Source organism: Lycium barbarum, chromosome 4, assembly GCF_019175385.1.
Source record: "Lycium barbarum isolate Lr01 chromosome 4, ASM1917538v2, whole genome shotgun sequence".
Taxonomy (NCBI): Eukaryota; Viridiplantae; Streptophyta; class Magnoliopsida; order Solanales; family Solanaceae; genus Lycium; species Lycium barbarum.
The window spans coordinates 745,704-765,361 of NC_083340.1; the positions used below are offsets into that span (position 1 = coordinate 745,704).

The window sequence follows — 19,658 nt, forward strand, 5'->3', positions numbered from 1 at the left end:
TTTTCTTAAAATGGAATTGTTTCAGAGACTCATATGAATAAAGTTCCAAAGAGAAAGTAAATAGTACAAAACTTCAGGCAATGATGTAAAGCAAAAACTCCATGATCTGAACCTAACATCTTTACAAGCATCATTGAGTACTTCTTGTGTTTTCTGCTGCAGCTTAGCTTGTCATGCAGAAGGAATAATCAAGTTATTCAACCTCCTTAATCAGAGGCTTACCCTCAGTTTGTACTTTCTCCATTTTCGGAATGCCCGTCTTACTCCCTATAGATTCAACTAATCGCCTCTGCTCTGCCTCGACAATTGCTGCTAAGGAAGACCATGCTTCTTGTGGCTGCTCGTGAGCCCAACACATTATAAAATAAACCTTCCTTTCCGCAGACTTGAGCTTTGTTTTGATTTCAGAACTCCTGGATTTACGCGGCTTCTCTGACTTCAAATCCTTCTCTGCTTGTAGAATTAGCCTCCTTAGATCACAAAGCAAACAAACTAAAGCTGGTCCTTCAAGATTAAGAAGGGTAATTGTGTCATTGATTAGTCCCAACGCGAATTGTAGGCCACCCATGTGTCTGAAGGCCGGTGAACATGTTTGCTCCATGCAATGCGATAGAGCTTCCAGCACTGTCTCTGGCTGCCCACCTTGACCAAGAACAGAAGAGACGCTCAACAAGACCGTGGCTGATCCTATGGGATCTGATTCCCAATCACCATTGTAAAGGCGAAGAGTAAAGCAATAACTGTACACGATGTCAACAAGGTGAACAGCCAATAAAGGGGATGGCCCGGCCGCACTGAGCTTACTAACTGAGGGTAACGGAGAGTCGGGGCCCAGTGGAATGTCGTGCAAAGGGTCGTCAACAGCTGTATCGTCCCTCACAAGTGGCTGGACTAGTTGAGTTCCATCCCGACCAAGAGATATGTACTTGGCAGAAGGCTTCAACCACCATGGCTCCCATGGCTTAATCAATTTGCTCAGCTCTCCTGAGGCAACAGCCCTTTGAAAATGTTTCTTTTCTTCAGTAGATAAATCTTCAAAACTTATCTGGTTTCCTGTATACACCACCCGCAACCAAAGAACTTAGCTTGAATAAAAGCACAAAGGAGAAACCGAAATAGCATCAAAATCTGATATTTCAGGAACATACCAGATAGAACTTTTTGAATAGTTTCCTCAGACAACAAGGAATCTGATGCAACAAGATCAACAAGGGAAAGTTATGATTAAGAATTTCAGCAATAAAAACTTAACTCATTTTGGCCTCTATAGTAGTGTGTTATGTCAGTTCAATAAATTCACAAAGTAGGCATTTGGCCATAAATTCCAGATATAACTTTATTTGGAATTTATGAAGTTGGAGTTGGAAAACAAGTTTGGAGCACTTTCCCAAATTTGGAATCCAACTCCAAGTTGGATCTGAAAATTTTATAATCGAACACTGCTTTTGAAATAAAGTGAAAAATTATTCCGGAAAAAAGTGAATCATTCTCATGGCCAAACGGCTCCTAACTATGTGAAAGTATGAAAATATATAAGATTCATTTCAATATCCACATTGCAAGCAATGTGATACATGAATACAACAAGAATCCCTGAAGTATAACTACTTGAGCAAATCGAATCCTCCTCATCGTAAATTACAATAAAAGCCGTATCAATAAAGTTTCTTCTTTTATTGTAGAAAACAAAAACCATATTCCATATTACTCCTCTTAAAATGCTAATAATAAATGAAAGGTCGTTCTGAGGAAACGCATCAAGCAGGACTATATTCATTATTGCAGAAAACAAAGCAATGCTTACCATCTTCATCCATGATGTCTGCTTCATCTTCCGAGTGGAATCGTTTGAGTATGTCCAGCATTTTTTGCTTACTTCCTCCATCTGGTTGTAAGTGCTGTAGTTCCTCCATGACATTCTCTCTCATAAAGGATTCAGTGCAACGAAGACTATGAGACTGCCAGCAATACCATTATAAAGAATCAGGAACGGTGGAACAATAAATTCATAGACATCACAGGCTAAGAATAACAACTAACAGCATAGGCAGACAAGAAAAAGAAAATGGAATTGCAAAAGATAATCCTTTTTTCGAGCTTCATCACTTACAAGGAACAAATTTTTCACTCACCTTGTAACAAGGAAGAGAGCAATAACGGGTATTACATCGAGGGCAGGTATACTGCGAAAATTGCTTTTGACAACTGCACAAAAAGTAAGCATTGCTGTTATTTTAGCCACAGTCGCTCACAATTTTGATAGACAAGAAACTTGAGAAATTAACTGATTTCAATTTCCCCATCATATTGAATCAGCAGCAGGAAATACAGTAAAGGAATCAATGCAACCACATGCATATGCAAATCACTAACGTTTTAACATCTACAACTTTTCTTTTGGTCTTAGCAAGATTACCTCAGAAACCTTAAGGTCATATGTATTTAATTGCTAGCTTTTTGGTGCACCCTGGTCAACTTAATGATGTAAATTCCATGACAGAAATGATAAGATATTTGCACAATCTGTAACTTTTGACGTACTATCTAGCATAAAATACACCTTACTTATCCACCCAAAAAAAAAAAAGGAGATTACCTCACAAACCTAGAGTGCTCACGTGCCTAGCATTCGTAGAATGTAAAATAGGCAGGTCAGAATCATAAATGATAATGAAGTCAACATACTGAAGAAATATGTAGGTACAATCCATGTTAAATGAGCTCAATTCCAGGGATTGATTCTTCAAGCATAACGTGGAAGTCGTTCTCACCCGAAATAATCTTTTCAACCTTCATTTATCCCGTAATGAAGGGAAAATAACATATTGACCTTAATATCATAGGCGGAAAGTATTCAATTTTTATTTTTAATCCTTTGTAGGGAGAGATTTGAATACCCCAACAATGAACCTTTTTCAATATTCAGGTGGACTATTCAGTAACATATCTAATTGTCACTTCGATCGCTCAAAAGCTAAGCCTGGCCCCGCCATAATTGTGAAAACACAACATGTTTCTATGATAGGCATCATTATAAGCGCTCTATTATCCCTGAATCGGGAACTAGTCAAATACGGTATTAAGGCACAACGGAAAGTCCACCCAAGATCTTCCAGATAAGCTCCTACACAGGTTAAGGAAAATAAAAGGCATCTTTTGAACCCATTAGGTATCCACCTGAAGTTTCAAATTAGTAACTTTGTTGCACTGAGACTTTACCAATGTATGATTTCATTTCTTATCTAAATGAACTCCACATTGTTGTCAAAGCATTATATTACTAATTTATACAATCATAGCCCAATCAGTGGCATACACTCGCAAACTAAAACTGACAGAATAGTGAAAATCTTCCTTCAACTCTCAAGTTCCAATCACGTATAAACAAATCAGGCTCCAACAAAGAAATCAATCAATCAACTGAACGCTCAATCCTAAATTAGTTGCGGTCAGCTATATGAATCCACTTTATCCATTTAGCTCTATTCGTCCATTTCATTCCAAAAGCTAATAATTTGTAACAAAAATGTTGTTTCCTTAATATAAAACTTACACATTTGACCGCTGGCCAAAAATAACTACAACTGCTAGCCATATATACCAAAAAATTAGACTAGTTATATATAAAAGATTAATATATAAGAAAAGTTACATTTTTTCAGCTATTATTTTGGTAGGTAAAAATCCCAAAAAAAGAGCATAGTTTGAAGACAACAAGTGAAGAACCAAAATGGATAAAACCCCCTATTGAGGGTTGAGCATAAATTACTGAAAATTGAAATAACAAAAGCAAGCATAAGAAACTGATATGATTGAGATTAAAGATATTAATAATACTTACACCCGACATATTATATGGGATGACGAGTTCAACTGGGACGAACTTGAAGCTGCCTCGGATGTTACAATTGTCTCCGCCATTAGGAAAAATCTAAAGCAATTAACTCAATTAAGATAAAAGGATTTTAACACTTCCTCTGGAAACCCCGCGAAGAAGACAGAGCTCCAGTGGGATGGGCCATTGCAGTTTTGCAAAACGGGCTCAAAGTTATTGGGCCACGAAATAATTGGGAAAATTGCAAGAATAGTTAGTTAGGACGCCTATTTAAGGAATAGTCCCAATTTATACAAGTATTTAAAGTTTTGAACTGTCCTATTATCTGGGGAGGGTCTTGTGCTTTGATTTCTGCTATTATATGTTAGTTCCTGTATTTTAATTATTCTATTTTATTTGTGTCGCTTTTTGTATTTTCATTTCCATATCGCCTTGAATTTCTTAGCCTTATCTGACCTCTTTTTATGTTTTTTATTAAGCCGAGGGTCTTTCGAAAACAGCCGTCCTACCTTGATAAGAGTAAGGTCTGCGTAAAGTTTTGAACTGTCCTAGGCAAATTGCAGTACCGAGGTTAAAGAAAAAGCAGGAAGAGGTTTGGTTTGAAGTTTACCAAATCTGGCTAAACTTTAAATGATTTTAAAAATTGAACATGTTTAAAATCGGTTACTTGGTGCCATTTCTACGAAATAGTTGAATTTTTTTTTTTTGGTGATTGTACTGTTCTATTATGGTTTTATAGAACATAATGGCCTAGTTGTTTTTTTTTTTTTTAACTACTTTGAATTGTTTGTTCTTATGTCAAAAAGTCTAAAGGAAACAGTCTCTCTATCTCCCAAGATAGGGGTAAGGTCTGTTGTAGTTTGTTTGTGACATATCAAACTTCACATTTTCTACAACAAATAAATATTATCTAACACGTAATATTATTATGGCATCCTTTTCTATTTTAAGACTACATTTGTTTTCATTAAGATTAAGACGTCTGAATCTGAATGCATATCTGAATATTAAGATGTTGCATCTAGATCTGAACACTAAATGATTTGGACTGTTAGTTTTTTCAACATCTAAATATGCATATTTTATTTATATTTAAACAATTAAACCTAATAAATATACAATTCACTAAAATAGTAATCAAATATAATAACATTGAAATATTAGTAGCAAAGTTTTGTACCCACATTCTTCAAGTTAAACAGCCAAAGTGATTATGAAATTTGTCGTAATCCATATAGTACATGTTATATGTACACACTTTAACAAGAATCACTACAAACAATTTTCATAAGGCAATTACAAACTAATCGAAAGAATAAGTACTCTCAGTAGAAGAAAACACCAAACATACGGTCAAGGAGACAGGCTATTGAATTGAAACATTTATTTGAGTCGAAAAACCTTAGGGGTAAAAATCTCAAACAACACAACTAATAAAACAAACATTTAGCTGCTCTGTGAAAATACCCTCATTAGGATCCATTAGCTCCCTCAAAAAACCTCATTAGCTTCCTCTCAACAGACGTTTGCTTTTCTTTCCAACCTTAAGTTAATACCGATTTGTTTGTTAATCTAAAAAAAATTAGAGTCGACATGAGAGAGATTAATAGAAAGATAAAATAACATCGGTCCAAACAAGTTAATCAATTCATCCAAACCCACAAATTTTTCAAACCCTTCATCTATTTTACCCTCTATCAAAGAACTCATTAACCAGAAGAAGTATAAATTTGACAAAATAATAGGCATAGAGTTGTAGAATTTTGCAACTTTTCAGTTAAAAGGTAGAAGAAATCACTGCCGGGGAGAAGAATGGCTTGTTGGGTTGATAGTTGAAGCAAAGAGAGAGAGAGGCGTAAAGTTTTTCTTCCGAAAATAAAAAACGAGCCTTTACCAAAAAAGGAGGCGTGTTTTGACGTCTGAAGGAGATTCAGACCGAATAAGACATATTCAAATTAATTAAGAGGATTTTAAAATTAAAAAACAAATGCACTTAATGGGCTTGGATCTGAATGAATCAGATTCAGACCCCCCATTAAGTGCAAACAAATAGGGCCTAAGACTACTTGTAACTTTTTTTCTTTTTCTTTTGGAAAATTTACTTGTCATAGCTACCTGTAAGATTTATTTATGAATAATAACTACCTTATTTTTTATTTAATTTTCGTAGCTTTATTTTTCCAAAATTACATTTCATAACTGGTCTAGTAACTTTTGAAATACATGTACCTCTCTATTCTCCCTTACTACACATTTAAGATTTATCATCTTCTCCAAATCCTAAAAAAAAAAAATAATCCCTCCCGTCTCTCTCCTTCCCCTGACTACCGCCTCTCTCCCTCCCTTACTCTATCTCCAGCCTCTCTTCTCCTTCCCCTCACTTACCCCTCCCTCCCTCCTCTATCTCCACCACCCACGCCGCCGTCAACACCACCACCACTATTACTACCATCTCCATCTTCAAACTTGAAAAAAAACCTTAAGGTTCTAGTTCTTCAGATCTGAACTCCATATGCTTCTGTTCTATCACCTACCCTAGATCTCATTTTCTCTTACAAATCAGAAGAATCCCACAGTCGTAGCAACAGCCATGGTCGACGACGGAGTGAAGCTTTATTAAAAAGAGTCATGGTCGACGACAGAGTGAAGGTCGATGACGGAGTGAAGCCATGGTCGACAACGGAGTGAAGGTCGATGACAGAGTGAAGCCATGGTCGACGACAGAGTGAAAAAAAGAGCTCTAACAATGGTGAAGGACGACAGAGTGAAGCTTTATTAACTAGTCCAATGGAAAGTCTTTATCTCCGGATAACGTCCTTTTTGTAGCAACCTGAGACGACTCGCTTCTTTCCCATAAGAACACCATTGATGAGAGTTGTGGAACTTCATGCCCACCAAGTGTTTGATAAAATGTTTTAGTATAATTCAGTGTATTAACAAACAATATATTTAATTTTCAGTATATTTCAGTACATTATTTCACTGTATTTCAATGTATTTATCTTTTTCTGGTGTAAATATAGTGAATGTTCCAAATATAGAGCCTATTTTTACTACACTTTGTTTTCACGACTTTTGTATTTCGCTGTCTTTCAATGTATTTCTGCATTTTGTATTTCTAATTTATGAAACAGTTTCTGATATATTTCATTGTATTCCATTGTATATACGCATACTACAACTTTATATTTATTAAACAATAAACCATATTTCATTATTTTACAGTGTATATTTTTCTGTATTTAGAAGTTTTTAAATCTTTAGTGGTTTTTGAATTCAAAAAGTTTTGATTGTGATAAAAGTTGAGAGAGATTCGTAAGCTTTTATGGAAGAATAACTGTTATGCGTGATTTATGGGAAGTTTTAAATTGAATCTCATAATTTTAAAAAAAAAAAAAGTTGTTCCATAAATAGGGCCTGATTTTACTGTTCAGTGATTTGTGTGATATGGTTGATTTAATTTGACTTACTGTTTAAAAAAAAAAAGAATATTATGTTCCAAAAATATAGCCTATTTTTTCTCTCAGAATTTTTTAAAAAAAATATGTTCCAAAAATAGAGCCTAAATTTACTCTAACGTGTTTTGTATTTCTCTGTATTTCGCTATATTTCACTGTATTTCAAAAATGCGAGATACAACTGAAATATAGCCAAAAGCAGCTACGAATTGTAAATCTTCAACTTGTAGCTATAACTAGTTAGAAGCTATTAAAAGAGAGCTATTTGTGTAAGTTTCACTTTTCTTTTCACCCCTACTCGGGAAAAAAAAAGATCAAAGAGTGATTTCTCAATCTTTATTTATTTCTCTAATGACTCGAAACACATTTCATTGCTCAAATTGTGGCGCAACTATTTATTTTCTTATTTTATGTCTGCAGCAGGTTGGACGAGGTGGTGTTCAATTAAGCAAGCCTCACTAGTTACGACAAAGGTTAAACTATAATGAAAATACAAAAATAGGAATTATGTCAAATGGATAGTTAGCAAATTGGATAGTTTTAGTACAGCATGAGCATTTGGTAACCTGAATATAACAAGACCTATGAAATCACGAGCAAAGTTTATCTAGTAACAGTACTAATTTGTGATACTCTTGATGACTGGTTTGTTTTGATCATCTCAGCATCCTCTAGTTTGAATTTGGCCATTTTGGATAATTCCTCAACTGCATCAACAACCCTTTCAATCCTCGTAGCAATTTCGATCACTAACGAAGAAAATGTGGCGGTTGGTATAATTTCAACCAGAGGTATAAAATTACTAGTAGTTCTTATAACTGGCTTTTCTTGATCATCCTTCTCATTCTTGGCCCCTCTTGGCAGAATGAGTAATCCTGAAAGTTGTTCCATTTTAATTTCCAGTTCTTGAATCGCAATATTCTTTTCTTGTATTAACATATCCATTCTTGAGGATTTTCTCATAGTTTTCATGTTTAATGCTAACTCTTTTAATATCTCAGCTGTCCTTGAACTTACTTGTTGGCAGGTGTTAGTAAGTTGCTTCTTCAAGAACTCCAAAGCCTATAAAACGATGAAAATTTCCGCGTTTTAGTTAGGTAAATGAACAATAATGGTTGTAGACTTTTATATATTTTAGCAGAATTAAGAAGGATTTATTAAGAATTCATGTTACCTGATCTTTTTGATTGATGCAGCTAGTTAGTGCCTCAATGCAACAGGCACAACTGCGCATCGACGCGCTGATCTTAAGGTATTTTCCCCATGGATGTTGAAAGTTGAAAAGGCCATGTGCTGGCTCCCATCTAGCAAGGTTCGCCTAGCAGATAATTTCATGTTATATCAGTAAAATTTGAAGTAACTTGGAGTTGATTTGGATCAATTTTGAAACAAAAACGTGTTGGTGACACAAATCCTAACGGATCGCCACTATTTCAACCGCAATTGCTGAAAAGATTCTGGTGATTTGTCAGTCCATAACTTGTTGTTAAGACAAGTCTTGGTTGATACCAAATAAGGACTCATGGCAATCACCAAGAGTTTGCTTAGAAATCCTGACGAATCACCATAAGTCAAAGAGGCAACCGCCAGGAGAGTGCTTCATGTTTCTAGTGCGGAGGCTATTTTCCCAAGACTTTTGTTAACGGTGACAAATTTTAAATACTAGCACCGAAAGATGTTATTTGGGCAAATCAGCCATTCACTAATAGCCATTTTAGGACCTCTATTTAAATTATTATCGAAATTTATAAAATAGGTAGAGCAAAAGATACTACTCCCTCCGTCCCATAATAAGTGTCACCTTAGCCACAAAACGCATATTAAGAAATCAATGATGAAGTGTAAAGTTTACCAAATTACCCTTATGTAAAAAATTATTTTTTCCTCTTGATGATTAAAGCATGTACAAGTAGTCCATCTTTTGACATTGAGAATCCAACCATCATTATTTAGAGTACTACTACTTCTTTTGCCTCTTACTAGTCCTATCTTCCATAGGCCAAAACTTTCATTTTCACGTGAAACTCAAAATTTGACATTGTGAATCCAACTTTTGGCCTTGAATAAAGAAACTTGTCATTTTTTGTCCAAGGGCAAAGATGGAAATAACTAGTCAATATATGCATTGGTATCCTAAGGTGACACTTATTATGGGACAAAAAAAAAATTGGCTAAGATGACACTTATTATGGGACGGATGGAGTAGTATGTAGTTGTTTCTGTCAGGAAGTTCTAAAATTCTTATATTGATGTTGACAAAAACTTACCATTGTTTCTTCTGAGGCCTTTGAATTCAGCATACACTTGAAAGCTAGCATTTTCTTAGTATTGGTTGTTGTGTCTTCACTGTCTCTAAAATATTCAGCTACACAGCCTAAAATGACAGTTGATATCAACTTTTAAAAACAGTATATTATGACATTTTTGTACTTATATCTAAAGTTTAGGCAAAGAAACACTTACAATCTAAGGACTCAGCTAGCTTTTCCAAGTTACTAATGACAAGTTTATGGAGCTCTTCACCAGCCCATATTGGAAATATGAGAATGCTTGTAATAACACACAAGGAAGCTCCGATGATGATAGTTGATAATCTCTCGTGAGCCATGTTCAACAAATTTGCAACGCGATATCCAGATATTGAAACCAAAGTGAAAGTCAGGATGAAGATCATAGTGCCATAATCAAACCGCGCTTTCACTGCAGGAATGAACCTTGTGAAGGTTGCTGTTGAGGCTAATTCAGTGAAGAAATTAAAAAATTAGAACAAATGATACTACTAAGAAAAACATAAATTAGCGACAGACAAATATGCTGTAGATAAACAGCAAAATCCGTTGATATTCCTGTTTAGCAACGGATTAGGACAGATTATCAAAAAAATCTTTTATCTACGAGCAATTTAGCAACAAATTACCGACGAAGTATCGTAGCTAATTCCCATTTTTTTTATTCATTTTCCATATGCAAAAAATACTGTTTTGTTTACAAGGATCACTCACCTAATATGAAAATGGAAGCTCCCATAATTATAGGCTCAAACCTTTTGCCTGATTGATCGGCAATCCAATGGATCCCTATTGCAAGAAATCCAGCACAAAAAGTACCAGTAGCTCTGTTTAAGCATTTGTAGAGTGTTGCACCTGCAATTTTCTTGAAATTTTAGCTATCCATTTTATTTTAACTATAGTCAGACCTCTCTATAACAGTCATCCTCTATAAAAACACATTTCATTATAACAACCATGTTTTGTGAACATTTCACTATAGCAACCAAAAATATCCGAACAAACAACGTTGTTATAGAGAGGTTTGACTGTATATCAAAAAGAGTAAAAAGAAGTAAACTTTTAGTACCTACCTACAGTGTATTCAAAAACCACCACAACAGTCATAACTGCCCACATTGCGGTTCCTCCAACACCATTATACAAAGGTCTAATGTAGTAAAACAACGACACAACGCTTAGAGCAATTCCGACTTTGACACAGTGGATCACCTTTCTTGGTTCATTCTTTCCTATATTCCATGATTTCTCAAAGAATCTCCAGACTACCAAGATTAAATTTTTCAAGAATCGTTCCAATGAAAGATACATTCTTGTGACAAGGCTCGACTCTGTTGCCAAATTTTTGGACGTGCCATCAGCCATCCTGATCCTCCACTCTGTATTCATGGTAATGCAATATAGCAAAAAACAAGCATACAGCTAAAGAATGTTGTGAATGTTAGTACTTCTTTAGTTGCTTAATGCCATGCACTACTAAGAATTGACCTGAACTATATTAATGACTTGTATATAAAGATGATGCTGAGGTAAAACTTTGGCCACATAATTAATTTAAAGATTTTCAAATATTATTTAAGTAGATCATGACTCAGTTGCATTTTTCATTTTCACTCTTATTTATTGTACATGAATAATCTAAGCATCACATATTCATAAAGCAGTGAGTTTATAAGAATAAATTTCTCCCAAGATAGAAGGTCTAAAGAAAACCACAAGTACCATTACAGTTTGGCTGATAAGTGGTCCAAATAAAAAATCAATTTCATAAAACTAAATGTCATCAGTTTGGGTTTATTAAAACAGCTGGTGGTCACTAACTAATCCTTACTTTAAAGTATGGTTTAGGTCATCTCAGTTGTTTAATATTAGCTTTCTAATTATAGTAATCCTTTCAGTTTAGTGCTTCTCTCATCAGAATCCTCTTTCTATCAGTTTCTGGCATTTAAATTATCTAGCAAAGTCATTTTACTTATGTATTTGAAGTTTATAGTCTACTCCTGCCATCTGAATTTAGGTGTCCTATGGTTGTATTCTCATTTGAGCTTGTGATTTTGACAAGCAAGCGCATTTGGTATTGTGGTATGTATCATAGTACCCTCCCACGGTACTGACCAGTGTCCGATTCCCTGGTTGCGCAATTGGTTTCCTTTCCTTTTTGTCTTTCAGAAAGAGCCTCTCTACCTTCACAAGGTAGGGGTAAGGACACACCACCCTCTTCACTCCACTTGTGGGATTACACTCGTATATTGATGTTGCTGGAACAGAATTTATTTACAGCTGAGGAGAGGAAAGGTTCCTTTTTCTAAAGGTACACTGAGGAACAGATACCCTGGAGCCTAGCAGTCAATAAAGTGGGTGAAAATAGAAATTATGGGAGACTAAGGCTCAGATACTTGGTGGAACAATTGAGGTGCGCGTAAGCCAGCCCGACACCACCATTATCAAAAAGAATAATATTTACATATAAAATAAACTATAGTGAATCTAAAACCCTTTCGGCATTGGGGTTCTACCAAATTTGGAGAAAATTAGGCCATGAATGACTCATGTATGTTAGTTAATAACTTAATATGGCTTTTATAATTCAGGTTTCAATTGGTTTCTTCTGCTTTAACTTGAACTGGAACAGTACTTATCTCCACTATTAATGCACTTATTAGAGAGAAAAATATATGTATCAGAACTTATACACATTATCAAAGTGCCAAAATCTGGTTCCAGACTTTTTGTCTTTCTTCATGTTTCAGCAATATTACACCAGTCCTTTTCAAGCATCCGTATTATAATTAATAGCTGTTAGAGGATTCATGTGTCACTATTTGATTAGTGGAACATAACCATGAACTATTTCTTCTATAACTGAGAAATATTCAAGAGTCAGTGGCGCACAGTTAAAAACTCGATAGATAATGAATTTTTTCCCCTTAAATTCACTCTTTTGAATTCTCTATGTGCAGACCTAAAATAAGTAAATAAAAATGACTCCTCTGTACCAAATTAAAGGTTTTAGGTGATTTTGATTCTCATAGCCACCCATATAAACAAAAATTATTTTTACACGCCTCTTCTAGACGAGGTGGTTCGATCAATTCTACAAATGATAGCCTGCAGTGAAATGAAACCAGCAGTTCTGAAGAACCAGAAAGGTAGATAAAGGTAAAACAAAGATCCTGATGGATGTTCAACAAGGTGATGCTTGTCTTTATATGTCAAGCAAATACAAATGTAGTAACATTTTTCAGTAATTCATGTTTCATAGTTAGTTACAGAAGAAACAACAGATATTGGAAAAGAAAAATCAAAACTAACCTGTAACTACCAAGTCAGTCAGCTTCAACATATAAACAAACTCTGCCAAGAGAGAGAGAAAAAAAAAAAGAAAAAAAAAAAGATAATCCTAAGGGGTAAGGAACACTCTTTAAAAGGGAAAAACTCTTTGAGACACCTTCCTCTCAATATGCTCCTTCACATGTCCTATGTCACCACAAAAAAATAGTAACTGCAACGTTCGCTATAGTACACATCGAATTGTTTCAGGTAAGCTGCCAGATATCGGCAAAGCTGATTTTGGGCAATCATTCATTAGAGCTTTCCTTCCACTGGATATATTCTGAAGATGATTATTCAGACCGACTTCACTTGCATTCGTCAAGTGTAAAAGATGAACAAGGGACGAAAAAATCTCGTGCCTTGTTACTAGCCTGTTTCCCTCAGCCTCAACCACAAAGTGCGCCCACATCTTTGTCTCACGGGACTCCATCACTCCCTTCAATATGTTCAAGCCAAAGCCTCGGATTATATCTACCATCTCCAGAAAGAAACCCTGTTCGTTGCAGAGTATCTGAGCAAAAGAGTACATATGGTACAAGGTTTGTTAGATAAAGGCTCTATTATATCAAAACTCAGTTAAATGACCAGGTTTATAGGTAACAAAAAACCATTACTTACTTCGATAAGCATCTGACCAGGTGTACTAAGGTCCTCAACTATCAGCGGACAGACCATCGTTTGATCACCAATTTCACATGCCCATGTAACTCCATTGCCATTAGACTTGCAGTTCAACCGAATTTTTGAATCCTGCTAGTTGATAAACATGTTCTTTAGCACTGAGAAGCATGTCTATCTTTTTAACTGCTCAAAGATATCAAGGTGATGGATTATTACCTTCAAATCTTCAGTCTTTTTAAGTCCTTCAGCATGTTTAGTGACACCTTGCAAGAAAAGCAAGTGCTTTACTGTTCTGTGCAATAAGCGATCGATGCTCATCTGTCAAAGAAACAACGGAAACATGAGTTTTTCTTCGTAGAACTATTAAGAGCAGAAGCACTTTCAATGAACCTTTAGGGACTGTTTGGTTGCTGGTAGAGTTATGCAGTTATTACAAGTAGGCGCCTTAACTTGTATAAAGTTGACACGTAAACACAAATGGTGACGTGGCATTAACGTGTTTTTGGAGGTGTCTAGATGATCATTTTGTGAGTTGGAGTGTTCAACTGACAAAGTGGAGACTAGTTGAGGTGCCCATACTTTCCAGCCGAGGCCATGTTTGAGGGCCTGTTTATTTATTATGCCTTTAGTTATTCATGTAGTATTAGTTATTTTAGTTATTCATGTAGTATTAGTTATTTTAGTTATTCATGTAGTATTAGTTATTCGGCTATTCCATCGTATACCCTGCATAAACAATACAAAGATTCCCTATAACTTATACATGTATTAGTTACGCGGGATTGTAAGCTGGTAACCAAATACCGTACTTGGTGTACTAAATTTTATACATAGCAACTAAAATTCTACCGAAGATGGTACTAATTATGCTGATTTTGATGCGTGAATAACTCACTTCCTAACCAACAACCAAACAACCCCTTAATGTTATTTCTTTGTAGTCATTAAGCAAAACATAGAAAGTTTGGAGACAGTACCTTCTCGCCATTAGGGATGAGCCCTCGCAACTCTGATAGGCGTTCATAGATCAGCTGCCGATCTTTAGGAATAGGCCGAGTCCCTGGTTTAGCCTTCTTCTTCTTGGTAGGCTTTGAGGATTTTTCATTGCCTTTGATGCTGCTGCATCTGTCTCCAATTAATGTACTTGCATCCAATTTTGTGATGACCTCACTCGTAGCTTCGAGGTTGCTTATCCTATCAAGACCACATTCAGGCTGCACCAACTTTGTATGTTTATCAAAGCTAGAAAACGCAAGGGGCTTTGGCAGATAATTACATCCTGAAGAACTTCCAATTTTTCTTCTCTTATTTGTTCCAGACAACTGATCATCGGAAACGGATCCAGCAAATGAACAAGAGCCGCTAAAGGCGCCACCATCCAGAAACTGGTCTAGTCCCAGTTTGGAGAATAACCTGTTAGCTGGCCTAGATCTGAGTTCACTAGCATTACTAAAATCAGTTATTTTTTCAAAGGGAGACATGTTTGAACAATCCCCGCTTTCAACAGTGTTAAATGCATTGGTGATGGAACTTTGAATTGAAACAGAAGCATCATTGACAGTACTAACTGCTCCGTCACTCCTCTGGTTGGCGGGATATTGAATTTTATATCCATTTAGAGGGCCAGCGGTATCCTGGTTCACCGACATTGTGCAATACTGCTCGGTGGTCTTATTCTCATTTGCAAATACTCCAAATCCACCTAAGGAACCGAATATTGTACTCTCATGAAAGCTTTGAGTTGCACCCGCGCCATATTCAAAATGGTTTGGCCCTGTGGGAAGAACTAAATCAAAATCTTGTATGCTCATATCTGATGGGAGATCTTCCCAGTTTGATGTCAGACAGGAATCCTGGAAGCCGTGGGCGTCGGTAAAGAAATCAGCAGATGGGAACGTTGCTTGCTGTAGTTGAGTATCAAATTGGTTGCTACAATAATTGAACTGACTCACATCAGAAGTCATTATCTGATTATCCGCATTGCATGTTACCGATTGAATGAGATCTTCTAGAAAACTAGACTCCGTCATAAATTTGTCATTGTTTGCAGTTGGCAAAACATTGGAATTCACAAAATGCAGATTCTCACAGATTGATGCAGTCGGTGATTCTCCCATCCCCTGGAAAAGTTTTCTTGCTTGATCCACAAAACATGTCCTCTCTGGAAGCTGCAGAAAACATACATAAGGATTAGTGTCGAAGTTCGTAGCTAATTCCAGTTTTTTTTTTTGTAGGCAATCAAAGTCTCGTGATATGATCTCATGGTCAGATCAGTGAAAGAACACTGGAGATGCTATGCAAACATTGACATTTAGTTACTTCAGATATACAGCAGATGAACAGGATTAGGAAATATTCAACTTAAGAGAATATAAGTTGAAGTTTCAAATTTTGATAAAATTAGCATAGATCAGTGAGGATGCCCCTAATGAATACCTTCTTTCTAACAATAGAAGTGAATGCCTACAACAATATATTGTAATTTTCTATAATTCGTTTCCCCTTCACAATGACTAACAAATTATTGAAAGAATGTGCCAAACGCGTCCCAAAAGTCGATTTTGTAATATACTCAGGTTATTGATTATAGACTACTAACCTTATTAGTAGAACCAAATTGCAGAACACCCAATGGTTCAACTGAGATTACAGCAATGGTCTGCAAAATAACAAGAAAATCATCTGTTATCAGAGTGAAACAAACATTTGCAGGTGCTGGAATAGCAAAAGGCAAACCAAGAAATAAAATAAGTACCTTGATCCCAGTTGAAAATTGTTGCTCAAACTCATTATCATCCTACAAAATGAAGTTACAATTGCCAGATTTAAAAATTAGCAAAAAACTCTTATTAACTTTAAATAAATCTGCTTTGTAAAGCAAGAAAACAAAATTATTACCAGGAATAAGTTGGAATTATTGGATGATCCAAATGGAATATGCTTTTCATTATTAGCATCTGAAAACATCCATTTGTGTTTCTTAGTAAATGCTGCTTGGCCAATTATCCTGTAAAAATCATATCATCAACATTATGATTATGAAAACTTGTTAAAATGCTTTAAACTATTGAAATTGTACAACTTTATTTATTTTTATTTTTTTGAAGAAAGATTTCATTTTGCAACATACCCTCCACCAAGAATATGGACTTGTAGAAGCATATCATCAATCACAGATCCCATTTGTTCCTCATAGTATGCATCTTGCAATGTTAATAATCTGTCATGCAGAAGATTTCATTAAAAAAAAAAAATCAAAAGTTTCTTTTTCTTTCATATAATATCTTTAAGTACATCAAATCGAAACATAAAGAGTAACCATATTCATAAGAAGTCAGAATACACTAATTATGTGACAAAAGCAAACTCTTTTTTGCCTTCAAGACTATGGAAAAGAACTTCAAGTCATAAAAAAAGTTAGCTTTCCTCTAAAAGTCTAATGCTTTAATTTCATTAAACCTGTTAAAAATTTACAAAACCAATTTGAATTTGGCAGAAGAGACTGAACTATACATAATATATTTTGCTTAACAAATGAACAAGGACAAGAAAAGGGAATATGGACAAAAAAAGGAATTAAAAAAATTATATGATCCAAGATATTCATGTCATTTTCTATTTGGCAAATACAGTGCCTAGGAATAGAAAAACAGGAAACTTACATACAAAATTTTCAAAAAGAAAAACTGAAGATGAATTTCAAGTTGAAAAAGTGATTTTGACCAATTTTTTAAGTGAAAAGTTTTCATCCCAATATTTCAACTTTTTTTCAAGTTAAATGTAATATTCAAACATAACTCAATTTTCAAATACTATTTTCAACTTTTTTTATCCAAATATCATGTCCAAACGCCTACTAAGTAATGCCATATTGTTGTATTCGTGAAAATACAAAACCATAGAGAAACACAAGAGTTGCAAGTCATAAGCAAGGCATGAAAATCAAGATTGGCATAGAAAAAACTTCCCCTTTAAAAGAAAAGTACTTTTAAGTCCTTTGGAGGAAAAAGGAGGACCTTCATTACAATAGTTTAAAAACTACAAAGAGCAAAAAACAAAAAGAAGTAAAGAGAAAAATGTTGAGAAAAAAAAATACTTACAAAGAATTTCTCTGGTCAAATCCCCAAAAAACTCCATAAGACCATCCATAACTTCTACAAAGGCTCTTAAGTGTCTCTTTTGCCATAGTATCACACATTTTACTTCTTGAGGAAAAAAAAAACAAGAATGCAACTTTGCAGCAGCAAAAAAAAAACTTGGGTTTTTATCCCACTGTTTAAACAGCTAAGATCAAACTGATTTCAAGTAAAAAAGCAGCAATCTTGGAGCCTGTGCTTACAGAAGAAAAAGATAAAAATAGTAACACTGCAAAGAAAAAATTAAAAAGAGAATATTGGTGGGACTAATGAGATGTAAGATACTTGGGGTCTAGTTATATATTGTTTAAAGATAATTAAAAATAAAGATTGGAGAGAAGAAGGTAGTTGGGGGGGCAAAGAGGGGACTAGACTTGACTCTTGTCTATGCAAAAGAGTAAATATAAAGACCAAAGTAGAAACAGAGATTTTCCTCTTTATTGCTAAGCATTTACTGTGTCTTTTTTGTCTTTTTCACTATATGAAGATTTTTTTTTCTTTTTTTTTATAATAAAATCGGAAAAGGATCAAAAATATTTTTAATGTGTTGAAAATGGCTTTAATTTCGAGTTAAAATGTTCACCCACCACATGTTGGATACCTATTGCCCTCAATGCTAATTTTCGAATTAAAATATCCATTTTTTTAAGGAAATATCAAATTACATGTATTATGTTTTTTTTTTTTTTTTTTTTTGTATAGACAACTAGTACGAATCATTTTCTTGTGGAATGTATTTATGTTTTGGCCTTCCAATGCTATTATTAGGATTAAAATTACACGTCATGACATATAGGAGTATATACTTATTTGGTGTACATTTACATCTCTAAAGGTAGATTAGCAAAATATTTATTGACCAAAAACAAGATGAATATTCTTTGTTACTATAAACTGTTTTGAGAAAATTTACTAAAATGGAGGAGGGAAATCCAATAGTGAGGAGATGCACTTTTTTATCCTTTAGGTTGATGAATAAGCTAGTTTGAGAGATCTTGAGCTAATTCAATATCAGCTAATTAAAATGGTTCAAGTGCATAAATGTATTTAATGGTAGATTTTTTAGTTAAAAATCATAAATTGCATTAATATGCTTATCTTCTTCAACCAAAATAAAATCATTTTGGTTATGTAACATAATTGTCAAACATAAAGGCACTGATACCTTGAGTCTAGAGAAAATAAATGGTGATTAATTAGGATTTAAGTCATAGCACTATCAGTAAATTTCAATCTTTTGTTATCATTTTCACCAAATTATCAAAAAATTTACTTATAATTACCTAATAAGTGATATGATTGTGTAAATATTAGAACTTAAAACTCTTTTAATTAAAATTCCCTTTAATCTTAAAACTCTTTTAATCAAAATTACCTTTAATGTTATCATACAAATGCATTTTCTTTCACTGGACATTAATTTCTCTACAAATTTATACCCCATTGATAAGTTCTTGGACGAAGGCCCCTAGCTACCAAAGTAAAAGCAAAGAATAAAGGGGAAAAACTTACTCGAACAACATGCGATATATTCAAAACTGTGTTGTTTTATTAGTAGCACATATTTAGGTAGAAATATATGATTATTGAACCATGTATTATTTCAAAGGTGTGCGGTTAAGTGCATAAAAACTTCATATTAAGTGCAAGGTATGCAAAAAGCCAAAAACCGTATTAAGTTAGCATGTTATACAAATACATTAGTAACAAATTATAATTATGTGATAAATTTTGTGAAAAGTCACTTATAATTTTCCCTTAACATATCCCATCTTTTCACAGGCTACTCAACTAAACAACAAAAAAAAAAAGTTATAGCCTATTATACAATGACAATAGAATTAGTTTTTTTTTCTATTTCTGGATCGACCACAAATTTAATTAAAACTCACTAAAGTAGCTAGGTCATAATAAGTTTGACTCTCCCATCTGAATGATGTATCTATAGTGGTGTTTAGTCAACTAAAGAAGAGAAGTGTATACATAA

At 34.5% G+C, this 19,658-nt stretch overlaps 2 protein-coding genes and 1 pseudogene across 2 annotated transcripts; all 3 read right to left on the reverse strand.

Moving 5' to 3' along the window:
* Positions 1–10: 10 nt before the first annotated feature.
* On the reverse strand, positions 11–4,000 carry LOC132634728 (uncharacterized). Its single transcript, XM_060350756.1, has 5 exons — positions 3,842–4,000; positions 2,133–2,205; positions 1,805–1,958; positions 1,149–1,190; positions 11–1,053 (listed from the first exon to the last, which is right to left on the reverse strand). The coding sequence occupies exons 1-5, from the start codon at positions 3,919–3,921 to the stop codon at positions 194–196; spliced, it is 1,209 nt and encodes a 402-aa protein (XP_060206739.1). The 5' UTR covers positions 3,922–4,000; the 3' UTR covers positions 11–193.
* A 3,912-nt stretch (positions 4,001–7,912) lies between these two features.
* LOC132637051 (aluminum-activated malate transporter 10-like) lies at positions 7,913–10,970 on the reverse strand (annotated as a pseudogene).
* A 1,788-nt stretch (positions 10,971–12,758) lies between these two features.
* LOC132634729 (transcription factor bHLH155) lies at positions 12,759–18,400 on the reverse strand. The gene is made up of 9 exons (XM_060350757.1): positions 17,636–18,400; positions 16,666–16,755; positions 16,434–16,542; positions 16,291–16,332; positions 16,135–16,194; positions 14,513–15,703; positions 13,752–13,853; positions 13,533–13,664; positions 12,759–13,425 (listed from the first exon to the last, which is right to left on the reverse strand). Exons 1-9 carry the CDS (start codon positions 17,731–17,733, stop codon positions 13,096–13,098), a joined length of 2,154 nt encoding a protein of 717 aa, XP_060206740.1. The 5' UTR covers positions 17,734–18,400; the 3' UTR covers positions 12,759–13,095.
* Between the last annotated feature and the right edge of the window lie 1,258 nt (positions 18,401–19,658).